Genomic DNA, 24,443 nt, shown 5'->3' on the forward strand with positions numbered 1-24,443 from the left:
ATGGTACACCAAGTTGAAGTAGTGAAAAGCTATTTAAAACTGTCCTGCACCCATCAGACCCCTCTAGAGGTCCTGCTGCTGCTCTGCATCCCCGTGGTCGACCCTGATAAAGAAGACAGGAACTGGAGGCGCCCACTCAACTGCCTTCATCTGATCACTGCTCCTCTGCTGTGTGCGCTTACTTTCCAGTCTGGAATATGTAAGTGCAACATGAAATACAGTAGCACCCTTAATCAGAGTAAATATATTGTTAAATCAATACCCCGTATTATTTATTCATTTATTTATTTTAAATGTACTTAATTTCCTTTTAATAATTTTGAGATGGAGATTATATGATCCAAGGCCAGTTTCCCCTCTGGCTGCTCATTCTTCTGCTGGGACTTTTCCTGTCTGCTATTGTCTTCTGCACCACCACTAATGACAGTCCTCCCAAATATCACCCAGTAAGTATTGACAGAGATGAAAAAGGAAACAATATTGTTAAGAATATGCAGGATATGCACTCTTTTTTTGGGTGTGGGGAGAGAAGTGCCACATTCAGGTCTTGTACACATATCAAATAATGTTATCATGCATTATTGTCAGTGCTTTGAGCTAAATGCTGACATCAGAACATACTCACCATCCTAGTTTAGTGTTAGCATGCTAACATTAGCTAATTATCCCTTACCATAAAGTACAGCAAAGGCTTATGAAAATGTCATTAGTTTTGCAGTTATTTGATCACAAACCAAAGTACTAGACAAAAAAAATCTGGCGCTAGATGATTAGTCAGGCAATCACTAAAGTCAACAGGATTCAACATCTGGGAAACCACAAAATGTTATGCAAATCCAACTTGCAGTCCTTGAGATATTTTACATAATAGGAGAACACTTTGAACTAATAAACTCAGTTTACAGTCAGAATTCTGAGAATAAAATCAGAACTCACATTTTCACCAGTGGCCCTAATCCTCTTCCGTAGACGGTGGTGCTTAGCAGATCACCAAAGTCAGTAGGCTTCATCCTCTGGCCACCAGCCATGTCCGTTCAATTACAGTTCAAGGCTATCCATCCAATAGTTGTTGAGATATTTAAGTCTGGACCAAAGTGTTTGACTGACCTATTGACTTTGCCTCCCTACAAAAAAAATGTACAGCAAAAGTTTTCTTGCATATGTGCGTGCAGTTCTTCTGAGGTTGTCTTTTTCCCTGTCCAGCTGTTTGCTCTGTTGGGCTTTGTTGCGAGTGCGGCGTTGATCAGCGCGACGGCCTCTGAAGTGGTCAGTCTTCTGCACATGCTGGGTGTGGTGCTGAGTCTCAGCAACACTGTGCTGGGGCTGACTCTGTTGGCCTGGGGCAACAGCATAGGAGGTAATATTTGTGAACCTATTTCAAAACATATACAAAAACTATGCTTGTACTTAAAAATCTTATCACATGATTTGTATGCACTGCTCTTTTTCAGATTGTTTCTCTGACATCACCATCGCCCGGCAGGGTTACCCACGGATGGCCATATCTGCCTGTTTTGGAGGCATCATTTTCAGTATCCTTATTTGATTTATAGGAGTGTATGTCGCTATAAAAACATAACTTATGGACATGTATAGCAGTGGCTGTTAATGACTGCATCCTTGACTGCATTTCCCTCAGACATGCTGTTCGGAGTGGGTTTAGGATGTCTGGTACAGATGGTTAATTCACATTCTTATGTGCAGGTAATCTTCTACTCAAACACACAGATCAAGAGTTTATGACTCTGGTCAAATGTTCAGGGAAATAAGTCAATAGTCACAGATACACGAAAAAATGTATGATGTTTTTTTCCCCCTCTTTCTCCTCAGTTTGAAGCAGAGGGTTTGTTGACGTGGATTCTTGCAGGATCTCTGGGTGTGTCTTTGGTCCTGTCCTTCGTGATTGTTCCCCTGTGCCGGTTCCACTTGGGTCGGGCATACGGGATTTTTCTCATCGTCTTCTATGCCATCTTTCTTCTCATTGCACTACTTACGGAGTTTGGGAAGATCCACATTGTGTAGATCTGACTCTCGGGCCAGTCTGAAATGAGAGATGTCCTCCCGTGATGCAACATGACACACTGGAACAGTATTACACCCTTTTCTACACAACATATTAATGCACTATTTAGAATGGACAGTGCATTTTGTGCCCTTGCCTTCTACCCAGAGCCACCTGAAACCAAGAAGGCAAATGAATGACAAACTGACAAAATGTTCTGCTCAGGGAGAGCTGTAACTTATCACACTGTGCCTTTATTCAACTTGTTTGTGCTAACTGGAGCTGGGACGGCACTTTGTGAGTCCACAGGGAGAACACATGTTGTGTTCTTTAAAACATTGTGAATGAATTAAAATGTACTGTAAATCAAAAATGTTAAAATAACCTTGTACAAAGCTGCTTTGGGGCATTAAATAATTTTGGTATTTGTTTTTACAGTTCGTATTAATGCTATGCTGGTCTGTGTTAAATTATACATTATAGTAAGTAAATAATGTAAGAAGTATGATAATACAGCAAAAATACATGAATGCATTTGACAATTTGAGCAGTTTATTAAAATACCTTCTTAGCTAACTCAAATACATTACAGAATAAGAAGCTATATAAAAGTTAAATACTTTGAGTCTGTTGAGACATTAGTTAGGAGATACACCGTTGGGTTGAGCTTTGAGCTAAAAGGAGTGTTTGTACTTTGGGTCTTTAGAGAACTTAAATGTAGTGTCTGTGGTAATACAGGTCAGATGAGCCATTTAACTAAGGCATCAGGTTTAAGTACTACATGATTTACAAGAGGTCACAAAAGGCCTACAGCAGTATACGTACACAACATACTGTAGTAGTACGGGTTTGCTGGTAATATTTGCTGGAGTCTTTGAAAAGGCCAAACGAGGGCGACGCTCCCACCTCACTGGCCGAGCAACAGACCTGCATTGCTGTCTTTCTGTCTGTAGTGACGGCTCTGAGAAGGAGTCGTCTTTAACTCGTCTCACTCTCACATCAGTCCCAAAGGAGGCCCCGGACTAGTTTCCCACTGTGGCAAACAGTGGGTGAGCGTGGGGAAACTGGAGAAGAGCTGGCGTGATGGGGGTTTTTCTTTCCATTTAAAAAAGCTGAGATGGTGGTGGTGTATGTACTGCTTTCAAACTGTGCATTAGTTGACTCTTTGAAGTCCAGTCTGTGCATTGAGCTGAGGCTCAGGGAAGGGAGATGGGTCAGAGACGGGACTGTCCAGGTCCCGCTCCAGGCTTTGGTCTGGCTCAGGCAGATTTTCCCTTGAATACTCTGCATACCACTCGTGCTGAAACAAAATGTACAGTAGGTGAAGAGGTTACAACAGTCCAACTACTGCCACAGTATTCTTGGTTAGTTCTTCTGTTTCTTACCTGTATCTCCTCCTCGTACATTTTCATGCTGAGGTCACTCTTCGTCCTGGACCTGCGACCTAGGTACACCAGAGACGAGTGCTGTACACACCAAAGCAGGAGAGAAAGCTGGTTAGTCGGAAGTCATGTGATAAGCAGAGCACTAACTGAGGTGTGTGTGTGTTTTCTCACCCCTCCCCTGTCCATAGTTTGTAGGACTCCCTGGAGAGAGCTGAGGGAGGACAGTCCTGGGCAAGTCTGTTTGTACAGCTCCAGCGTGGCCAGAGCTTCATCACGACTCACCTCTACTTCAAAAACTATCCCATTCTCATCTGTAGCATGCGCACACACAGACATTAAAATGACTCTCTGAACACTAATTCACACTTCACCCTGCCCTTTCACACAATTATTCAAATATGCATCTCATCTGATGATCTGTGTAAGAAATACGGCAAATATTCAAAAATACATGAAGGCTCTTGTTTCTAAAGTCACTTCCAAACACACTATCTCACCTTCTGGGTTCTCCACTGGTTCCCGGTTTTTGCGGCTGTAGTTCATGCGGAACACAAATGCATCCAGGATGAACGCCACAATGATGGTCATCACCACCTGGAGACATAAAGTATCACATACATACATACATGGTCACATTAATGCATAAGAAGGATTACTAAAACATACATTATTATTACTGGATAAAAGCAGAAATCCATTCCATACTTCCACACACACACATTAAAAACACATGACGGCATAGGCCTCACCATGGTAACTATGTAAAATGTCATGAAGTAGAGCCTGCTCCAGTGGCTTGTCATAGAAGTGACTCCTTCCTGTAGGAGAGTGAACAGTGAAACAGCAACACCCACTGATCAATGACAAGACTGCAGAGTGGTGACTGCTGAAAGACCACAGATAAATGGCTTAAACTTACCATGGTAATGTACCAGTTATTGACCACAGTCAGTTCAAACAGAGTCACTGGAGAAAAAAGAAAGAAGAAGCAATGAGTCAAATTAAAAAACAGGAAAATTAACAGATTTAGAGAAGCCCAGAACGCAGTTTGTTTTCTAAAAAAACTACAGTGACCAGCTGTAATAAATAGATAGATAACAATACAATTGTTATCAAAAATATACGTATATCAACATTAACTTGAAATAAGTTGAGGATATTCAGGCTTTACGAAATAATAATTAAACTATATATTCTCGACCTGTTTCTCGTGTTCGGTAGGAACGAATAAGCAGCAGAGAGCCAGAGACGGAAAAGTGTTGAGAGACAGCCCAACACACATTTGGTTTTGGTCTTTTCATTGGATTTGTTGACTATAAAAACAACATAGAATATTTTCAGCCTTTTTTTAATTCAAGAAAAAAAAAACAGAGAAATTACCAAAGCTGCTGAGGATGTTGTTGAAGTTATTGAGATAATAGTATCCTTCTTCCAACACCGTTTTGTTGCCATAGGTGACATTGATCTGTCTGTAGGAGTCTGCCACTGTGCTGGTGCTGAGAAGAAGAAGAAAAATCGACGAAGTGAACTACACATACTTTATCCTCTTGTGCCACAAGGTAAAGGAAAAAGCAGAAGACCAGAGTTAATGCCAATACATCCCAATCAGCCAATATGTAGACTACTGAGAAATAAATTGCTTGACTCACTTGCAGCAGTTGGGGTAAACCACCTCTGCAAAGAACTCCATCCCAACAATGGCAAATGAGTAGTAGAAGATGATTAGGGTCAACCCCAGACTTGCCATCCTGGGGAAGAGCTCAAACATGGTGTCCAACACATTACGATACCTCTGCTTTATCTTAAACAACCTGTGAGAGACAATAGACCGACATTTTAACATTAAAGAAAATATGATATATAAGTACATTAATACAGTACCAGTCACAAATGTGGACATGCTTTCTAATTCATTTGAATGGGGAAGTGTGTCCAAACTTGAGACTGATACCGGACTGGAAATGAAAGCGTACCGGAGCAGCTGAAGTGGTCTGAGAACTACGATAAAGTAAAACGGCTCCATATCGAATGCAAGAGCAGTCAGGCCCAGGAAGGCAAACACGGTCACTGAAAAGTCAAACCTGGACAGATGAGCACAGTGAGCATTAACATCAAGAACACAGAACCAGTCTTTGGTTTATGTTGAATTTAATTGTAGTTGTGTTTTTAACAAAATAGCCACAAAGAAAGATTAATTAAGAGTACTGAATCCAAATGTACAGACTCGAACAGGGTCTATGGATTTATGGTCTTATGGTCAATGTGGTGCTTGGGTAATCCCCCTACAAGTCTGAAGTTTACGATTCAGTACTCATTCAATATGTCAATAAATCAACCCAGCATCCAAGTTATTACTCACAGATTCCACCCAGAGCTGAAATAAGCCATTGGCCCCAAACCAGTTATTTTCAATAACACCTCAACACCATAAACTAAAAGTGGAAGGATAGAGGCAGAGTTAATATTGGTATAAGAGCATGTATACAACTTTAATTCTTGACACCTTCTATGACTAGTCTTACAGTATATGATGATTTTCTATGCGAGTGTGAGATAGCATGCAGCCTACTCACTGGTCAGAAAGACAATGTAACTCCAGGGAACAAATCTGGACCAGGAAATTCCACCTGTAGAGAATAGAAAGGTGAGAGATCTGTTGTGCAAAACACTTTCTTTCAGTCACATGCGTTTATGTCATCGGGTAAGATCTTACTGTTGAGCGTGTACGTCTCCACGAGGATCCACACGCCGTTGATGGCCACCACCACATCTGTACCCATGAACAAAAGGTCAAAAAGTTTTCTGATTAGAGACTTCGCCTCTGCATTTCTGAGGACAGCTAGGAGAACGTAAATGATAAAACTTACACATGGCATATTGGAAGCCCTTTGACTTCACAAGCAGGTTAATGCCTATTAAAGTAGAGAAGAAAGTGCTGAAAATAAGGACTTGAGAGACAGATTTGTTTAGTTTGAGAAACACAAGTAGAGAAAAAGAGAACCTGCCTTTGAAAATGAGGAAGGTTGTGTGTGGAAGGTCATCAAACCAATGTTCTCCACTGCGTCGTGCCTAAACAACACACGCATATGCAGTAATTGTACATTAAAGGACGCAAAATAGAGTGAATTATAACTGCACAGTACAAACGTAAGGCAACGTACCTTCCATTTAAGGCCAGTCACCTGATAGAACTTATAAAAGTCCTCTAGACTGAGGCAGAAAAAGACAGAGAATGTAACAATGCAATTAAAAACAAAAGGATTTTAATTGAAACAAGTGTATGTCAGGCAGTTACCTGAGCATAGAAGCCCCTGAGGTGTTAAGAGCTTTATATGTGAGGAAGCGGTCTCTAGCAGACATCCGTGGTCTGTAAAATCGCATCAGACCATCAAACTGTTTCAGCGACACACCCATTGGCCTCTGGAGAGAAAACAATGACAACATAGATATATATACATAGTTTGTACCAAATATACATTACACTAAATAGAACGGTGAAGTCGTACCTGCCGGCTAACCAACAGCTGAAAGGCATGGTCAATAGCGGAGCGTTTGTGGAGTAAAAGAGATTTAAACTTCATCTTCTCAACGTCATTAAACGTATCAAACACCACTGCCAAGAGCTGGAGGAGAAGAGAAGTGAAGCTGATGAGAGATCATGTAAAAAGGCTAATGGAAGCCATGTATATTATGAATAGGACTGAAATGTTAGAGGTGGTAGAAACAAGGCTATTTGTACCAAATTCATTATGAAGTAGAGCTCTATGGAGAGGTAAACAATGAAGAAAACACAGGACCAGCGGTTCTTGGAGTACGATGGCATCATCACATCAGGGAAACTACAAGAAAGAAGGAAGCATGTGGTGAGGAAAAAAAACAGCTTTCATGATGAGCTTTGAAAATAGGAAGTTACTGTTTGCATGCCATCCATGTGTGTAAAGATGAAACAGAAAACTGAACAGTATGCCCACTGCTGTGCTTACTTTGCTGTGGTCAGCAGCACAAACAGACTGACAAGGCTGTTCTCCAGAGTGCTGAAGTACTGCGGTGAGAGGAAAGGGCAAAAGTCAGGAAATCTGACCAACCACAGACACAAAAATCCCCAAAAACGTATATGTAACTCACACAAACTAATGTCAGGCACTAAAGACTCAACGTACCGGGTCAACAGTGTTTGGCGAGAAGAGGCAGAAACCTGGGAAGAGACAACAGGATGGTCAAGTAACAGTAACAGGAAACCCTGTTCCTTCTAAAGACCTGAATTCTTTTCAAATTTTCCGTTAAAAAAAAGCGCAAGAAGCGGCAGATTTCAAAATACATTAAAGTAATAAGCATTCTTACCCAACATAGCAAATATAACCATGAAGAAGAGCAGCAGTAGGAGGATGTCGATAAAAGGTGGGAGGGACTGGAAGATCTGACGCAAGTTTCTGATTGGATGAAAGGAACCTTGTCAGTGTTGACTGCTTTATGCAGTTAAATCAGTGGTGTCTGTATGTTAATGGAGTGGGACAAAACCACGGAAAACAAAAACATGGGGTAAGGGACATTAACTTTGAAGTCCAATTCAAAAAGCAGCTACATTAAAGACGACCATCAGGTGGCAGTAAATGTCATTTTTGGAAGACATTTTATGACTATGCTTTTTGAGAAATTTTAGACGCAGGTGACTGGTAATAGAAGACACTCTCAAAGACATCTTGATGGATCAAAATGAAAAAAAGTCAAAATGAGCACAAATCTAACTGAGCTTACAAGATTTTGTCTGGCTTTGCAAGCTTACATAGTAGTGTCACTGTTTTTCTTTCATATGAAAATAATTATGTTTAGAATGGATTGCTTAGCGGCTCTGTGTGGTCTCTCCTTTATTCTCTCTAGTGTCTTCCATTATACAAACAGGATTTGGAGCGGGTTGTTTAGAGGAAACTGTAAATTGTATTTGGCCATGATGACTTTGACCTGACTTTTTGAATCTCTGTGTGTTTGTTTAGGTCATTATGTACCTGCGCACAGCACCACAGTATCTACAGTCCACCAGGAAAATTGGTCTGAGAGCTCTGGTCACCCTCATGTGAGACGTCTGTCTGATTAGAACCACTATGGCCTCCACGAACTGTAGCAGCAACACACACATCTGAACAAGGAGAAGAGACAAAATGAACAATATGCAGTAACAGAAGCTGAATCACAAACTATGACATGGGACCTGCAGACAGCAGGGTGACTGCCTTCCCTCAGTGGACCCGACTCTACAGTACGAGACGAAGCATCCAGCACGCTGAAGTGACTGTTACCCCATCATTAAGTAGCCATCATGGATCAATTACCTTCACCATGGTCCTCTTGTGTCGTATGAAGGTGTGGAAGCCTAACCAGCGGAGTTTCATGCATAGCTCAAACGCCACAATAACCAAAGCCAGCAGCTCCAGAGTGGCATGGACCTGCAGGGGTATCAAATACACAGGTACTTTTCCAATAATCTTTATGTGTAAGCTTGTGTTTGCGTGTAAATATTTACTCACGTAGACGTCCAGGCGCAGTGAGGGCACAGCTGGAGCTTCACACAGTGACAACATCATCAGCAGCAGGCCTGTCAGAAGCTCCATCATGTAGAACAGGTGGTTGTGAGCAAACAGGTACGCTGCCAGCGCTTTTGGATTTCGAGGATGGGTGAAGAACTTATCATTGTTCTCTCCTTCCTGTATGTGAAATTTAAACGACACATTTAAACCACACAATATAAGCCTTTATGTATTTAATTAATTGGATTTCGGCTGATTTAAAGGTCCCATATTGTGAAAAGGTGAGACTTCCGCATAATTCTTTATTATAAAGCAGGTCAAGATGCTATATAAATACTGTGAATGTATCAAAACGCTAAATCCGAAGAGAACTGCACGCAGCCCATATTCAAAAAATGCCTTTAAACGAGCTGTCAGGACTTTATATGGTTGTGATGTCACAAATATATACTATATGTAGGTAGAAAGTGTCACTACAGTGCTGTTACAGTAATTCCCGGCTGCAATGACTAAGAGAGATTCTGCGTGCGGAAGACTCGGAAAAACTGACCAATCAGAACTGACTGGGCTTTTTTTTAGGAGGGGGGCTTAACGGGAAAGGCGCTTTAACTGAGTGTTTTAGACAGAGAGTGAATACAGGCACATTCAGACAGACAGTTTAGCAGTTTTCTTTCCTTAGCTTTACTTAAAAGGTACCCTGTGGAGTTTTTGACTGATTTAATGCATTAAATCGGCAATGTAATGTGCAAAGAAGTATAGTAAGAGCAGCGGTGGGCACACACCCCACGTGGGATTCTTTTTGTACTGGTTTATACAATGTTTTTTTAGTAAAATATTGCATATTATACCTTTAAGGATACACAATGCATTCAGGTAAAAACACTGAATAGAAAAATATATATATACATCGTTAACATCATTACACATGAACTGTGCAAATCCAATGAAAAAGCCTGTGTTTGTGTGAGTACACTTTTTTTTTTAAATAAAAAGTGGATAACTATTGGAACATTCCATATTTGTGATTACCTACTTTTTTGTATTTTAAAGTTCCTTGTATATAAATTGATTCATTACGTCCAGCAGATGTTAATGCCGTAAATATAGTCCAGTCAAAGAGCCCAAAGTTGAACCATCTACAGGTAACAGTGTGCCATTAAAAACTATTATACACTATGTTAACTTAGTTAACCCTGTGTACTCGGTAATTAACAAATGCCACTGCGTGTGAATACCTGAAGGTAGATGGCTGCCTCTTGGTAGTTCATCTCCCAGCTTTGCCGTAAGGACACATTCTGTGCTCTGTGGATTTGTGGCCCAGGGGTTGAGATCACAGTGTTGTTCACTAAGTCATAATTGCCTCCTCCTCCATCTGTCAGAAAACACAGAGGTGTTAGTGTGTGGATACAGCCCATAAGTGAAAAAGAACAACGAACTGTAACAATGAAGTCTTTATATTTTCAAATGTAGCTGTCTGTATATGGGTCACACACAGTGGTAGAAGAAGTATTCAGATCCTTAACTTCAGTAAAAGAACTAATACCACACAGTAAAAATACTCTGTTACAAGTAAAAGTCCTGCATGGAAAATGTTACTTAAATAAAAGTATGCAAGTATAATCAGGAAAATGTACATATAGTATTAAAAGTAAAAGTAATTCCTGACATTTAAAACAATGGAAACAATAAAAACAGTTCTGTCAATCAACTAAGTGTTAAATCGGCTAATCACCTCGGAAAATAAATATACACAGTATATGTGTGTGTGTGTGTGTGTGTGTGTGTGTGTGTGTGTGTGTGTATATATATATATATATATATATATATATATATACACAATATAATATAATATAATATAATTGTATATATTATGTATATAATATATACAATATAAGTACAATATTTCTCTCTGAAATGTAGATGTAAATAAAAAGACTCAAATTTGTACTTTCCACCACTTGTTGGTCGGTCTGTTGCATGCACTCGCAAGCACTCGCACGCGCACACACACACAGACACACAGACACAAAGAAGTATGGGCCTACCAATGCTGTCTAGTTCTAACTGTAAGGCATAGGAGGAGATCACTACTGGAATCCCATTGTGGATCTGATCTTCATCAGAACCAGCTGTCTGTCCACATATGCACTCCATTGTCAGTTTTTGTCTTTGTTCCCCAGCTGTGTGATTGAATCGAGAATCCTTAAGTCTACAGCAGATATGTGTGTGTCATTCACGGTGCACTGGTCTTGTTCCAGCATCCACACACATCTGAAGATACAGATGGCCACACATTCCACTCAGGCCTGATGCAAACTCCAGAAACACAGTCCGGATGTGAGTTCTTACAGATGCAGAAAAATGCAGGGCAAGCTGGAGGATTAAAGTAACAACGAAGACAGAACACCAATTGAAACAATTGACAATGCTTCTGAAACTCAGTACTTTTTTGATCGGTTGTCTCTTACAGTTGCCTTGATGATAGATACTGTCACCAGTGACAGTGAAATGTAACTTAACCTGCCTTAGCCACAGAGATTAAACTTTGAACCCACTCAGTAGAAGAGTGCAGTGTTTGCAGTAATATTACATGATGTATTATGTCCCCTTCCTGCCACAGACAGGATACAGACCCAAGCCAGATAAACCACAAGAGGAATTAATCCTGTGCTACAAGACGGAGGAACGTCTAACTTCCAAAGACAGGGAAGACATGTAGATATCTAAAAACACTGAGAAAAGCAGTATTCCATTGTAGGACATAATGACTACTTTTTAAAAATGCAACAGATAGTGCAGGTTTTAGAAAATTGAGCTCTAACATACATCTGAAAATTATTAAATCCAGATTAACTCAGTATTCTCTAATAAACTTAAATACAGATTCAAACAGGTTCCCTCTACAATATAAATTACAGTTTCTTTTTTTGAATAAGCAAACCCTCTATGTGTCTTTCAGCAGCAGCATATTTTAGTCCTATCTGGGTGCTCTTCCCACGTATTGTACATCAAATGTTTCTGCTTCAGGCATGTCTCCTTAGATTGAAACGTAGCGAAGACCACATGAGTCTCTGACATCCAGTCACAGACTGTCCCTGTCCACCTTGACAGCAGCAGATTGAGCGGAAGTATGAAGATCAAAGTCCAGTCCAGCAGCAGCCTGGCTGTTATCCTGACAGGAGTACAACCCGTGTGCCACTCCAACCCCTCATTTGTTTGAGAACAATAACATGTTTGGAGCTCGCAGTCAAAAACACAGTGGGGTCAGGCTCACAGAAACACAAACAGGTTCAGCAGTCGTGACCATTTCTCCCAGGACAAATAAAATCTAGTTTTGTGACGATCTGGACGGTCCTGACCACTAGTAGTAAAACGGAACTCCACACTTCTGTCCAAACAAGTGATCTGTCACTGGGTTGATACAACGCAGCCTTCTTTCTCAGTGTCCAGGTTTAAACTCCCTCTCTTTCCAGAAAGCTCACACAGCAATCAGCCAGAACAGTATGATACTTCCTCCTTGTCCACCACTCCCAAATATACTGAAAAAAACCCCTCCTCTCCTCTTCCTGTTCACCTCCAGAGCCAGGGTAAATGATCCAGTACGCTCACACAGAGACACACACTTAACACACAGGCTGCAGACATACACATCACATACACAACACACACATGCGGCCCATGAGCACCAGAAAGGGGCTGGGGAGGGGGGGGGACTGGTCTGCTGAGGCAGCAGTTTCTCAGATGGGTCATTTTGTAGCTTATATGTGAGGAATACAAAAGGCAGCAGGATTACTATGTTGGAATGGATGCATGGATACCCATACGTTCTGCAAGCGCTCGCGCACGCACGCACGCACGCACGCGCGCACGCACGCACGCACGCACGCACGCGCGCACACACACACACACACAGACAGACAGACAGACACAGACAGACAGACAATCTCTGCTCTCCATTACAGCAGTGTGGCCTGGACGTGCAGCATGTATGCAGCTTGTCAACAACATTAAATGAATTCTGACTGCGCTAGTGCACATCTGGTAAGTAGACAAGCCTTAACTTCATCTCACAAAATATACTGCTATAATAACATACAAAAATACTAGACTTCTATAAAACAACTCTTCTATAAATACTTATGCAAAACTCTAGTAGAATGATCACCACTCAGGTGAGAATGCCTTTTTTCCCCAAACAAACCTTTTTTTGAGCTACAGTATGGCTTAATGAGAATTTACATGTCTTTCTGTTCACTGATTCCCTCATTGAGAAAAACCAAGCATATCCTCAATTGCCTGTTTATTTGGTACACCTAACTTTAACTCATTTTGTTTAAACTGTTTGAGAGAATTGTTGATTCAATTTTATATCATTCTGGAAGCTGTGATGTCTACCCCATTTATATAAATGAGAGTAAACTACAGAATTAGCAACACCTATCAGTTTTTACAATGCAAAAGCACCACAAACTACAGCCTCCAAAAGGACTACAAAGTTGAGTGAACACCTAAAACAGTTTTTAAAAAACCGTGAATATTATAACTTGCTAAGTTAGTTTTAGCTGTGTGTAATTTACCAAATAAACTGGCAATTGAGTGTTGCTTAATTGTATATCCAATACCATGCCACAATAATAGCGATACTTAACCGTCCACGGCCATGGGCCTAGCAGGACACATTAGTTGGCATCATGGCTGAGAATGAGAACATAACAGAACTTACTTTCGTCTCCTCTCTCTGTCTCCTCGTTGAGCAGACCGACGTTGGCCTCGTCCCAGGTCAAGATGAGAGGCACATCGTCGTCAGACTCCATATTAGCGGATAAACAGGCTGCACAGCCTTGAGTTATAATGTTCAATAAGAGTTAACCTAAACTACGCACTAGCTAAATAAGTGCGCGGTTTGTTCCGCAGACAGCAAGACAACTGCACATCATGGATGCTCGCAGCTAACGCTGAAAAAAAAAGAGTACTTGTTAGGCTTTGCTAACTCAGATGAGAGCTAAATACTAGTCCAAATGTTTCTGGTAAGACATGCAAAACAGGAACTAGAGGTTTTCAAGTTGTGTGAAGCGGACATGGCCTGTTGGTTGTGGATTTAGTCTTCGTCCGGTTACAGACGGTATCTGTCACCGAGTCAACTGGTTCACTGTCACTCAGGCTAACAAGCTGAGACTGTCTGTGTCCATCACGGCATCATTAACACAAACAAGGCTTTCTGCTGGATAACATATGTTGTGCGTGTTCCGATAACATTCAACCGATGACTACGTATAGCAATTCTGCATCTAAATAACTTGTTCCGCAAACAACAATACCTGGCAGTTATTAATGATACTACAAAAGCTCGAGCTACAGATAACGATACAGATGGATCAACAAACATTTGCGACACTGAATCAATTCACGGCAGGCGGAGTGAACCAAGTTGCCCCCTTTTCAAAATAAAAGTCAAAGAATTTAAGATAAGGCCAATCAAATTAATTAATTTATTCATTCATTTATATCATCTATTTTCTGCATCATAACATGGCTATGAATGAACAGCGCCAGTGGTTTAACACATAGCTTTAATACCATATATGGCACACGGCATCGCACATGGTATCCTAGCAACAGCGGAAAAATGTCAACAATCTTTTCTGCTTGCGGCCGACGTAGCTTACGACTCGAAAGGTAACGCTAAATAGCTAACGTTAGTACATCTAAACTAACACAAGCTAAAGTAACTACTGTCGTTCCTTTTTTTTTATAGGAAGCGTTTTTTTAATCAATGTTAAGTTAAAAAAAACAATAGGCAACAAGTATGTTGTTAATTTAACACACGCTAGCTAATGCTCACTAGCATAACCTAGTGTTACCTGTCGTGGATAACGTTAGCTAGCTAAAGTTAACTAATGTGATGTGATGTGCTAATAAATGCAAGAGTCAATGCTAGCCTACGTAAAATTTAGAAAAACTGTACAAGTAGTTCCCATAAGAGCGAATGACTTAATTAACAAAACATCATTAAAACACACTTCAAAGACAGGAACAGTCCAGAACACAGTCCCATTATGAGCCTTTGCACTCCTTTAGCGCGGATCAGTTCAGCTGCTCCGCCAATAAACAAGCACTGTAGGTGCATATGCAACTGAACTGTTAACTATAGAAATAAAATGACGACATTGACGATGTTACAACACTAATCTTTTGTTATAGTTAACTGTTTTCCTGCCATCCACTGACAGTATGTCTGCAAACCGGGCAATGGTGCTGGCAAAGACAAGGACACACTCAGAAGAGGATCTAAATGACAAAGACATGTCACAGAAGAAGCTGCTCTCTCCTGAGGCTCAACGCATCTCAAGCATATTGGAAAACTGCATTAGTCAAGTTGAGTTTGCAGCCGCTCTGCCTACTGTCCTCCGGTTTAACAGTGGGTCCAGTGTTGTGGACAAGGAGTTGAGCAGGGCACTTCAAGACCATCAAATATTAGATAAAAATTTGGAGGGGCTAGGTCTCAAGCAGGATTCAGAGGAGGAGCAAGAAGGAGCATTTGGAAAAGCAAGGGCTAAGCTTGAGAAGGACATCAAGAACTCTGTCAGGGATCTGCTCAGGCTCGTCCGAGCCCATCCAGACGCCCTCTGTGGTTTGAGGACAGAGCTAGGTATGGAAGTAGGGGAAAGCGAGTACATGCTAATTAGTGGGCTTAAGAAGTTCCACTCCCACGTGGTAGAACAGTTGCTGACCAGTCCGGATGAGGAGCTGCTGCTTCTCCACAAGCAGGTGTCGTCATCCTCTGCCCAAGATTTGGAGCACCTGGTTTTATTGGTAGAAGAAGTAGCTACAAGCTTGAAGCAAATAGATGAAATGGTGAGGCACTACTGTACATTGGATGTTAAAAAAGAAACCCTCACTTTAACTTGCTTAGATGCAGCTAGAGAAGAGAACAAAAACAAAGATTTCTTATATAAGCCATGTTCTTGACCTTCTTGCTGTCTCGCATCTCCTATCTTTCTTTTTGTTTTACAGATTTCTAAGAAAAATATTGAGATCCAAAATTTGCAGATTGGTTTGAATGGGGACATCAGACAAGACGCGGGTATGTCCCTTCTTGTAGAGAAGCAGCGCCAGTCACATATCAAGGCAGCAAAGGTGAAGCACACCAGTATCCAGCAGGAGATCGATCGACTGAACAGTCAGCTTAACAATTTGGTCCTTGAAAACAGGGAGGCAGAGAGATTAATCCAAACGGTACTTGCACACACAAACACACACACACACACACACACACACATATCCATTAAAACTCACGGCACTGTTACTGTTTGTTTTTCTTGGCAGAAAAATGAAAAGGTGGAGAAAGAAATTGAATACTTGCTCCAAACGTTTGACGATGTAATCGGAGAAAACCAGGTACCATCTCAGACAAATTTGCCACCACAAAGTGTCAAAAGCTATTGGTCAATTTACTACCTTTTTCCCAGAGCCTTCACACACATCCCAGTCTATATCAGCTGATTAAGTTTGGTCAGTCTGTACACAGATGGAGAAGGAAATTGGGTATATGCATCATCCTGCTCTAAAATAGTGTACTATAAAACACAGAAAATATTCAGATTAGAGAAACTGAAACCAGTGAATAATTGCCATTTTTGCTTAATTAAACTGTAATGATTAATAGATTATCAAAATAGTTGGCGATTTAATTCTCATTTATTTATTTTATAAGCTCTATAACACACCAATGTTTTATTTACACCTGCTCATTTTAAGCATCGTCCTCAGGTGTGGCTTCAGTTTGAAATCAAGGACAGATGCATTCACACTTATATAACTTCTGACAACGTGTATGTGTATCAGACTGCCTTTTTATCAGCATGACATTAGAGCATTTATACCTGCTTATTACATTATCCCATTCCCTGATTCAGGATGCTCAGTATCTATGAAATGTCCAATGAGGTCCATCTATGTTTAGTAAAGAGTTTTGTGACATTTCTGATTTACATTTTCTTCACTATCACCATCTCGCTTTCTCGCCTCTATGCCAGGCCAACTTGGAGTTGAATAAAATGGAGTATGAAATGGAAGAGGAGGAGCTGATGAAGCTGAAGACACCCTTTTCTGCCCTAGAGGTTGAGTGCAACCAGATCCAGGAGAAGCGTCGACTGGCAGAAGAGAAGAGAAGGGAGGCTATGAGGGAGCTGGAGTTGAAGACCAAAGCTGCTATTTTTGCCCAAGCCTGGTGGAGAGGCTACAGTACTCGCAAGGCCTTGAAGAACAAGGGCAAAAGCAAGAAGGCCAAAAAAGGCAAAGGCAAGAAGACCAAATAAACAACCACGGACTAGTTTCATTACTCTGGTGTTACAACAACACACACTCTAGAGCATGAATGGTTTTGGATGTTTCAAAAAAAGAGACTGTTGAGCAAATACCGTTATACCCCATATTTAGTGTGTGCTTGTCATTTATGTGTTCTGTTAAAGTTCTTTATGTTATAAACTTTTACTATTTTTGTGAACAACACAATCTAAAGGACTGCAGCACTTTCCAACTCTTCTTGAGCAACATTTAACATTTAGAAACTGTCTTGCGGCAAATAATGAAACACTTGAATAACTTTTATTTTAACTAGTGGACCTCCACAAAAATGTTTTGACAAATGGCTTTGTTGCTCCGGTTCTGGATGAACAACTTTATAATTGCACGGATTGGTTTTAATGACTTCAGCAAGCATAGCCCTCCTCAACTTTAAACTGAAAACACATCAGCTAAAATAAATTATAAAATTAATAAAAACAGGAATTGATTGGGTGTACCAGTTGCTGTTTTCTTTATTGGCCACAGGGTGGCAGTACAGGACTTTATGTTCTGTGTGTACATTACATTTCAGTCATTTGTCACGTGGACAGGGGGAGCTGGGGGATTGAACCAACAACAGATATACTTGATTGGATATTGCTATTAGATACACAGTATTTATCAAGTTAAAACAAGTGAACCTCACATGTATAGTTAGCACTATCAGATACATTTCAGAACTTCTAATCTGGCCTTGTTAATAACAATGAGGAGCTACATGAAAACAAATCATTGGTTGCACTCAGGACGTAGCATGTTTAATACACTGATTTACAGTACGCTTTTTGGGCTTTTCTTTTTTCTGTACTTCATGTCTATGTGACGAAGTTTGTTGTTGTTTTACTATGTCCTCGTGGTCCTGGATGAACATTTTGACCTAAGAAGGTGACAGTAGGACACAAGTATGTTGATCGTTTTCTGTTGCTCTGGCTGTTTATAACCATTTCTGCTCTGTCGGGGTACATACCTTGTCCAGCTGTTTCTCTGTGTCATTCATATCCACAGCTTCTTCCTCCTCCAATATGTCACCTGTCATTTCATAAAGGTTGAGGGTTGCCATCTTAATCTGTCCCAGTAGGAGTGTTTTCTTTGCTGCTGTTTCCTGAATGTGGTTCCACTTCCTTTCCTGTGTGAAGACAGGGACAACTAAATTCCACACGAAAGATGGTTGTTCAATCTTAAAATCAACATTCCATCTGGTCTTAGCTCTGATGCCGGATTTTGACCCGGGGTCATGTCTGGTACCCATGTTAGAGCCTCAGAGCGCGTCTTCTCTAGCTCGGTCTGAAGCTGGGACAGCTGGTTGTTCTTGTGCAGCCGCAGGAAGTGATGCTGGTCCTCCAGTGACAGCAATGCTTTTCTCTGCTGGCTGACCTGCTCCTGCGCCTTACTCTCCCTCTGATAGAGATGGTCTCGAAAGTGGAGAAGACTCTCTAAATGACCTGTGATAGCCTGCACATTATCAAACTGACATACACACACACACACACACACACACACATTACAGTTTCTTTTCCACATGCAACTTTTTTATTTAAACACAGAATTTAAAATGTGCATGAATCACCCCTGTAAACATTACACTAATTATTGCACTTTTCTGAAATATAACATTCACCTTTAGGGAGAAAGAGCCAGGAGTGTTATTTCACTTAGCGATGTCATACATTTATTGAGTGTGGCTACTGTTTAGGCCATCATCAAGAGACAAGATGAGTCAAGATAAAAGGAGGCCTTCCACCATGACAAACAATTCCCAGAGGTCAAAAATGAGTGGTTCAGTTACAAAATACTGCATTACTGCATTTTGGGGTTGTGTGAAGGAACCTGTTGGGCAGTTTATGCTTTCAGAGCAGCAAAAATACACACACAATGTGTTTACAGTTTTTTTTTTCAATTGCTAAACAACAGTGGGCACAACTGCGTGTGCAAAAATGTAACTACAGTCTGCACAGCAACAGTTCCTGTGAACCAAACTCAAAACCACAGTTTTCGAAAATCTACACACTTATCCCATTAATATAACCACAACCTGCACAACACTGTGGATTTCCAGCACTTTGATCAAATGCAAACACACTGCTGTCCCAACTGTTAACCACGCATTCAAAACAGACTAGATTTCAGTCTGGAGCCTATCAAACACTACTGATTGCAATTTTAGCTGAAAGCATAAGCAGGTGTCTTGTTTTCTACTTGTTAAGGAACATGTACAGTATTTAGAGTATATAGAGAAAGCTCAGAAATACTTTTTTTATACAATTACCAAATAAGAATTGAACAATAATACACAGAAATAGGTAAAAGTGCAAAGATACCAACACGTCCAGGTAAGACACCTGAGGTTACATACACAGCTATACAAATAATAATAATTGAAAAAAAAACAATAGAAATATTGCAAAATCCAGAATGGAATTTCTGTCTGGTGCATTTCAAACACTGCTTATTGCAATTTCAACTGAAAGACTCGTTAGTGAAGACATACTGTATATATAGTACATAGGGAAAGCTTAGGAAGATTTTTTGGGGAAATAAATAAACACCATTCACTGTAAGAATGAATCAATTATTCACTGTATTGTTCGAGAGAAACAGTAAACAAGTGAAAGAGCAAAGATACCAACATGTCCAGGTAGGATGTCTATAAAAAACGTGAAAAACACTTCATTTACTATAATAAAACTGTGGACTTACTTTTTCAGAAAGTAGTGTAGGTGGAAGCAATGGGAACACCACATTTATTTGTATTTTTAGATGATGTGTAGCCAGGACATCCAATGTTCTTTGTTATTACGAACCTTTAGTCTTGCACTTTTTCCGAGTCATTACATAAATTACTACAGACAAAGTAAAATGATATACTCTATTGAAGAAAACTACTGAATTTCATTCCTTCTTGTTTACATAAAAACCTCATATTTTATAAAATAAAAATGGTCATTCGACAGAATTTCACTCTTTTCATTAAACAAACTATTGAGTAGTTTGAATTCACTTAAATGATTGAAACTGCAAAGATTCAAAGTTTCTAATTCATGTAGTGGTATTTGATGCCAGTGCTTTTACTCTCAGTGTGTTCTAAATGGGTTGGAGTTTTGCACACGTGGCTTCTGTTGGGACGACTGTCATTTAGCAATAAAAAAAAAAAAAAAACTGTGAAAAAAGATATTAACTGACAGATGGTTTAGTAAAAAGGATCATTTCATGATGCTATTCTTGTACAATAAATACATTTACGTTTAGTTATTTCGCCATGTAAAAAACAAAATCTTTTCCGTACCTTAGTCATTTTGACCACCCACTCCATGAAGTCCCTGTATGAAGAGTGTCTCTGGACCTGACGCTGTAGCACCTGTTTCCTCTCCGTCAGTTCAGCATACTCCACCTTTAGCCTCTCAAGCTCTGCCTCCAGTTGAAGCACCTCATTCCTCTTCTTCTCTGCTTTCTCAGCAGCTTGATCAGCATCCTCATTCTGTAGAGAGGGAGAGAGTAGGATTTAGTTTGGCTGTTGCTGTCCGGTTCCACCAAGAAATTGAAATCCAATAAAGTTATGTACAAGCTAATACAAGAGTTGTGTGTGTGAAATGGTCCTCTACTGTACCTTGAGAAACTCATCAAAGGTCAAGTGTAACGTCTTCCTTTTCTTAGCCTCCTCGTCCAACTTAAGTATGCCCTTTTGCAAACTCTCCAATGTCTACATAAAAACACACAGCAGACAAAAACGTTTCAGATATTTAAAATCCAGATGTTACTAGTCATAATTTTAAATGCTGTTGTCCAAAATGAATAACCATTCATAATGCATAACCATCAACAAATATCCACAATACATTTGTAAATATATCAGCAATTTCCTTTTACTACAGTAGTCTGATGGCTTATGACATGATACAATTGAAAAGGATGAGAAGAATATGTTGGTGTAAATGTGTTCATTTTGAATAGGAATGTTTAAGCTATGTTTTTAATGATATGATCTTAAATTGTAGCCCTAAATCTACACTACTACGTTTTCATTTTCAAACGGCATTTTGAAACACAAATGATCTCTGTCCACACAAGCGATTTAGCTCCAGTAGCAGAACTAATTTCCATTTATATTAACCATGGATGAAACAAAAAAACGATATTACACATCTGACAACGCGTATCACATGATGGTGTAAACAGGAAGCAGATTGCCTGACCGCAGAAAATCATGGATGTGCAAATTCAAAATACAGAACAAACTTTGGAGAAAGAACAACAATAGTGCAAAGGAAGCCTGGGGGGAGGGGAACTGTTCCTGAAAGGTGTGTAAACCTAGCTAATTAACCATGGGGTCGTTTCTGCCCGTCCAGACTACAACAACCCTGGAATTTCCAAACTCTGGAGTAGTGTGGACCCGAGGCATAAACGTGTAGCAAAAGACAGCCTGTTCAGAATCCGAATCAGAATCCGAATCAGCTTTATTTGCCAGGTGTGAGGACATATACGAGGAATTTTTCTTTGGAGCATCGTTGCTCACAATGTGCTTACACACACAAAACAACCAAACAATATATACACACTAATATCTACACACACTAATATATACATGCTCTAAACAGAAAAAATATAGAGGCATGAGTGCAATGAAGAGTTCAATAAAAATGATTTAAATGTGGAGCATAGTGCAAAGGGTACCGGGATAAATAGTATTATGTTATTATATTACAATATGAACAGAATGAACATTATGAACAGTTCTGGAACAGGGAATGAGAATGATGAATAAATAACAAATAATAAGCAAGACGTGAGAATAGGAAATGATGAGTAAATAATAAATATTAAGCGAGATATGAGAATGATCAAGATGAATAATACTAAAGAAGTGGAATAATAAAGTGGAACCAGTAAACAGGTGCTGTTTAGAGACAGTACTACTGGGTTATTGCAAAGAATCGAATCTGAGAACTGAACCTCTTCGTTTTTAAAGGAAAACGTAGCTAGCTTTTAGTGGGGAAGACTGACGTTAGTCGCCTACAGTAACTACTCTACCTGTTTGCATTCTTTTTGCTTTGCATCAAGATCTTCTTCTTCCCTGCGGCTCTTCTGGAGATCAAAAAGGACAAAGCTCCTGTCAAGTAGAGAGCCTTCTGTCACCACGTCGTGGCTCGCCCCCGCAGGAAACCTCCTGTTCACACACAAGTTGTAGAAAGGTTAGGGACACTGAGCGCTCAGATGGACTCGAGCTGGGCTTCACTATATTATCTACAGTGTTCACACGCTCCGCCAGGGCCAACCGCTCCGAAAAACTCACTGTGAAAGAAGCTGCCCACGGACGCTCATGACTCTTTGTTGTCTTTGGGAAGCGTTCAGACAGAGTTAATGATGAAAATCTTCATTGTTTTACTCTTCCTCCTGCTGTTATTGGTTAGCTAGCGTTAGTTTTCCAACTTTTCTACGAGAGCTCGGACCATGGACAGCGTCTTCCTCACTTCGTTTCTATGGTAACACAAACCAGGAACTGTTAAAGGCACAGTCCGGTCCAGTGCAAAGAAAAACAACTTTCAAAACGAGATCTTTTTATGATCATTCAATGTAGTTAGTCTATAAAATGAACTAACAACTAGACTTTCAAATGTAAAAGATCTTTCTATAAGTCTAACGCATACATTATTTCAATGATAGCTGAAATGAAAAGCAGATTAATCAATTAGTAGATTGATGACCAAATTAATTGCCAACTATTTTGGTAATCTATTAATCATTTAAAAAAAAATTCAATTTCAAGCAAACACACCAAACGTTTAATGGTTGCTTGATCACCTCCAGACCTGTTTCAAGGCACACAAAATAGGCTATGGATAGGCCAACTGTATCTAACATCAATACACAACAATTGATTATTGAGCAGACAAAACAGCCACTGGCTCATCGGCCCATGAGTTTAGGTGGCCCCAAAGCCAGAGCCTTTGGTACATTTGGATTAACAGTTGATGGGCTGAGTCCAAAGATAGGCTGACCTGATCAGGTTTTTCTTTATTTGCTCCATATTGAGTATCTGACCCATACATGATGTTCATTTTGATCAAATTATGTAAATTTTTCCTACTTGATCCAGCAACACAGTCCATAACAGCTACTGCACAACTAGCCAACACACTGAGTAGCTCTGCTCATTTGCTTTATTTGATACATCCTTCAACCCCAGGTTTGCTTTTAAAGGTGCAGTAAGCAATGCTAGGCAAAGATTGTTGATATTTGAACTCAACTGCCAAACAGACACAACCCACTCTTCTTCTGAAGAGTCTATCATGTTTTTTTCAATCCTTCGTGTCCTCCTTGCTTACTAGCAACCGCGTGAAGGAGGGGTGGCGGGGGAGCGTGCACGGAAGGCTTGTTTTATGTAGAAGTGTTGTCGTCATTACTTAGAATTCCTCATGAGGGCGACAGAAAGTACGCACTATAGCTTTCAGCACAATGGCTAGGTACCTAGAGATATTCACTGAATTTGACAAAAAGTGTGTTGAATTTACCTCACTTATTTAATGTTTTTATAATGTTTAGTACAGTGTCCTGTAGTCTTTTGTATGTCAGATAGATCATCGGTGGCTTTCTTATTTTCATAATTTCCAGTGTAAACAAAATACTTAAGTTTACATGCAGTAAACTTAAAATTTTCAAACACTAAGCCATGAGAAACACACATTTTTGCCTGCATGGGGGCTTTTAACTTTTGTATTGTCCCGTTGTCTCATAATATGTCCATTCAAACCACCTACACTACTGTTCAAAAGTTTAAAACACAAAAGCTTGATTCCATACAGTCAGAAGGCTCTGATGACTACGCTATATTTTAGAATGGTCGTTCAATCTTTAGGTATTAGAAAGTCCTCTTTACAAAAACAAAAAAATAGAATGAGAAGTATTGAGGTAGTGCTAGTTGCAAACAGTATTGTTTCAAGTGTGTTGTTATTACTTTCTTTAATCAACAACAAGAAATAACTTGCAATGTCGTGAACATGAATGGGTGCAATACAGTAACATCCTCTTTACAAATAGATGTTATTTTTTATGAAGCGTTTGCAAAAAAATTAAAGGAAATGCTGTATAATGATTCATCCAGACTGACAATTGAATAAGGCAGAAAGACACAAAGATCCCTCTGAGCAACAGTTAAATAAGAACAGAAGAACTCAGCAGTCATTGGTAAAATAA

The 24,443-nt window shown here is 40.0% G+C and overlaps 4 protein-coding genes across 7 annotated transcripts in view; 2 read left to right on the forward strand and 2 right to left on the reverse strand.

The window, feature by feature from the left end:
* The window catches only part of slc8b1 (solute carrier family 8 member B1), an 8,220-nt gene extending 5,790 nt beyond the window's left edge, over positions 1 to 2,430 (forward strand). The window contains 6 exon segments of the mRNA XM_032515784.1: positions 58 to 199; positions 325 to 446; positions 1,204 to 1,357; positions 1,452 to 1,532; positions 1,640 to 1,704; positions 1,831 to 2,430. Of these exon segments, the coding sequence (XP_032371675.1) occupies positions 58 to 199; positions 325 to 446; positions 1,204 to 1,357; positions 1,452 to 1,532; positions 1,640 to 1,704; positions 1,831 to 2,022 (756 nt within the window). The 3' untranslated portion in view covers positions 2,023 to 2,430.
* Positions 2,431 to 2,437: 7 nt separating this feature from the next.
* tpcn1 (two pore segment channel 1) lies at positions 2,438 to 14,313 on the reverse strand. Of its 2 annotated transcripts, none has more exons than XM_032515783.1 (26): positions 13,633 to 14,313; positions 10,145 to 10,281; positions 8,910 to 9,086; positions 8,715 to 8,828; positions 8,391 to 8,521; positions 7,729 to 7,817; positions 7,548 to 7,582; positions 7,371 to 7,429; positions 7,127 to 7,226; positions 6,894 to 7,010; positions 6,683 to 6,807; positions 6,549 to 6,597; positions 6,393 to 6,456; positions 6,255 to 6,299; positions 6,101 to 6,157; positions 5,961 to 6,014; positions 5,747 to 5,819; positions 5,361 to 5,468; positions 5,037 to 5,198; positions 4,768 to 4,883; positions 4,307 to 4,353; positions 4,137 to 4,205; positions 3,885 to 3,981; positions 3,559 to 3,698; positions 3,388 to 3,468; positions 2,438 to 3,302 (listed from the first exon to the last, which is right to left on the reverse strand). In XM_032515783.1, the coding sequence occupies exons 1-26, from the start codon at positions 13,721 to 13,723 to the stop codon at positions 3,156 to 3,158; spliced, it is 2,484 nt and encodes an 827-aa protein (XP_032371674.1). In that variant the 5' UTR covers positions 13,724 to 14,313; the 3' UTR covers positions 2,438 to 3,155. The 2 variants fall into 2 exon arrangements, with proteins under 2 accessions (XP_032371674.1, XP_032371673.1); XM_032515782.1 differs by lacking the exon at positions 13,633 to 14,313 and adding an exon at positions 10,955 to 11,349.
* drc10 (dynein regulatory complex subunit 10) lies at positions 12,802 to 17,392 on the forward strand. Of its 3 annotated transcripts, none has more exons than XM_032515787.1 (5): positions 12,802 to 12,950; positions 15,140 to 15,764; positions 15,924 to 16,145; positions 16,236 to 16,307; positions 16,946 to 17,392. In XM_032515787.1, the coding sequence occupies exons 2-5, from the start codon at positions 15,141 to 15,143 to the stop codon at positions 17,225 to 17,227; spliced, it is 1,200 nt and encodes a 399-aa protein (XP_032371678.1). In that variant the 5' UTR covers positions 12,802 to 12,950; position 15,140; the 3' UTR covers positions 17,228 to 17,392. The 3 variants fall into 3 exon arrangements, with proteins under 3 accessions (XP_032371678.1, XP_032371676.1, XP_032371677.1); XM_032515785.1 differs by lacking the exon at positions 12,802 to 12,950 and adding an exon at positions 14,368 to 14,585; XM_032515786.1 differs by lacking the exon at positions 12,802 to 12,950 and adding an exon at positions 14,384 to 14,585 and having other exon boundaries at positions 15,111 to 15,764.
* Positions 17,393 to 17,705: 313 nt separating this feature from the next.
* Positions 17,706 to 22,756, reverse strand: cfap73 (cilia and flagella associated protein 73). Its single transcript, XM_032515788.1, has 7 exons — positions 22,543 to 22,756; positions 22,281 to 22,416; positions 20,860 to 20,952; positions 20,539 to 20,730; positions 18,501 to 18,722; positions 18,223 to 18,381; positions 17,706 to 18,132 (listed from the first exon to the last, which is right to left on the reverse strand). Exons 1-7 carry the CDS (start codon positions 22,569 to 22,571, stop codon positions 17,998 to 18,000), a joined length of 966 nt encoding a protein of 321 aa, XP_032371679.1. The 5' UTR covers positions 22,572 to 22,756; the 3' UTR covers positions 17,706 to 17,997.
* Between the last annotated feature and the right edge of the window lie 1,687 nt (positions 22,757 to 24,443).

Source organism: Etheostoma spectabile, chromosome 5 (assembly GCF_008692095.1).
Source record: "Etheostoma spectabile isolate EspeVRDwgs_2016 chromosome 5, UIUC_Espe_1.0, whole genome shotgun sequence".
NCBI lineage: Eukaryota > Metazoa > Chordata > Actinopteri > Perciformes > Percidae > Etheostoma > Etheostoma spectabile.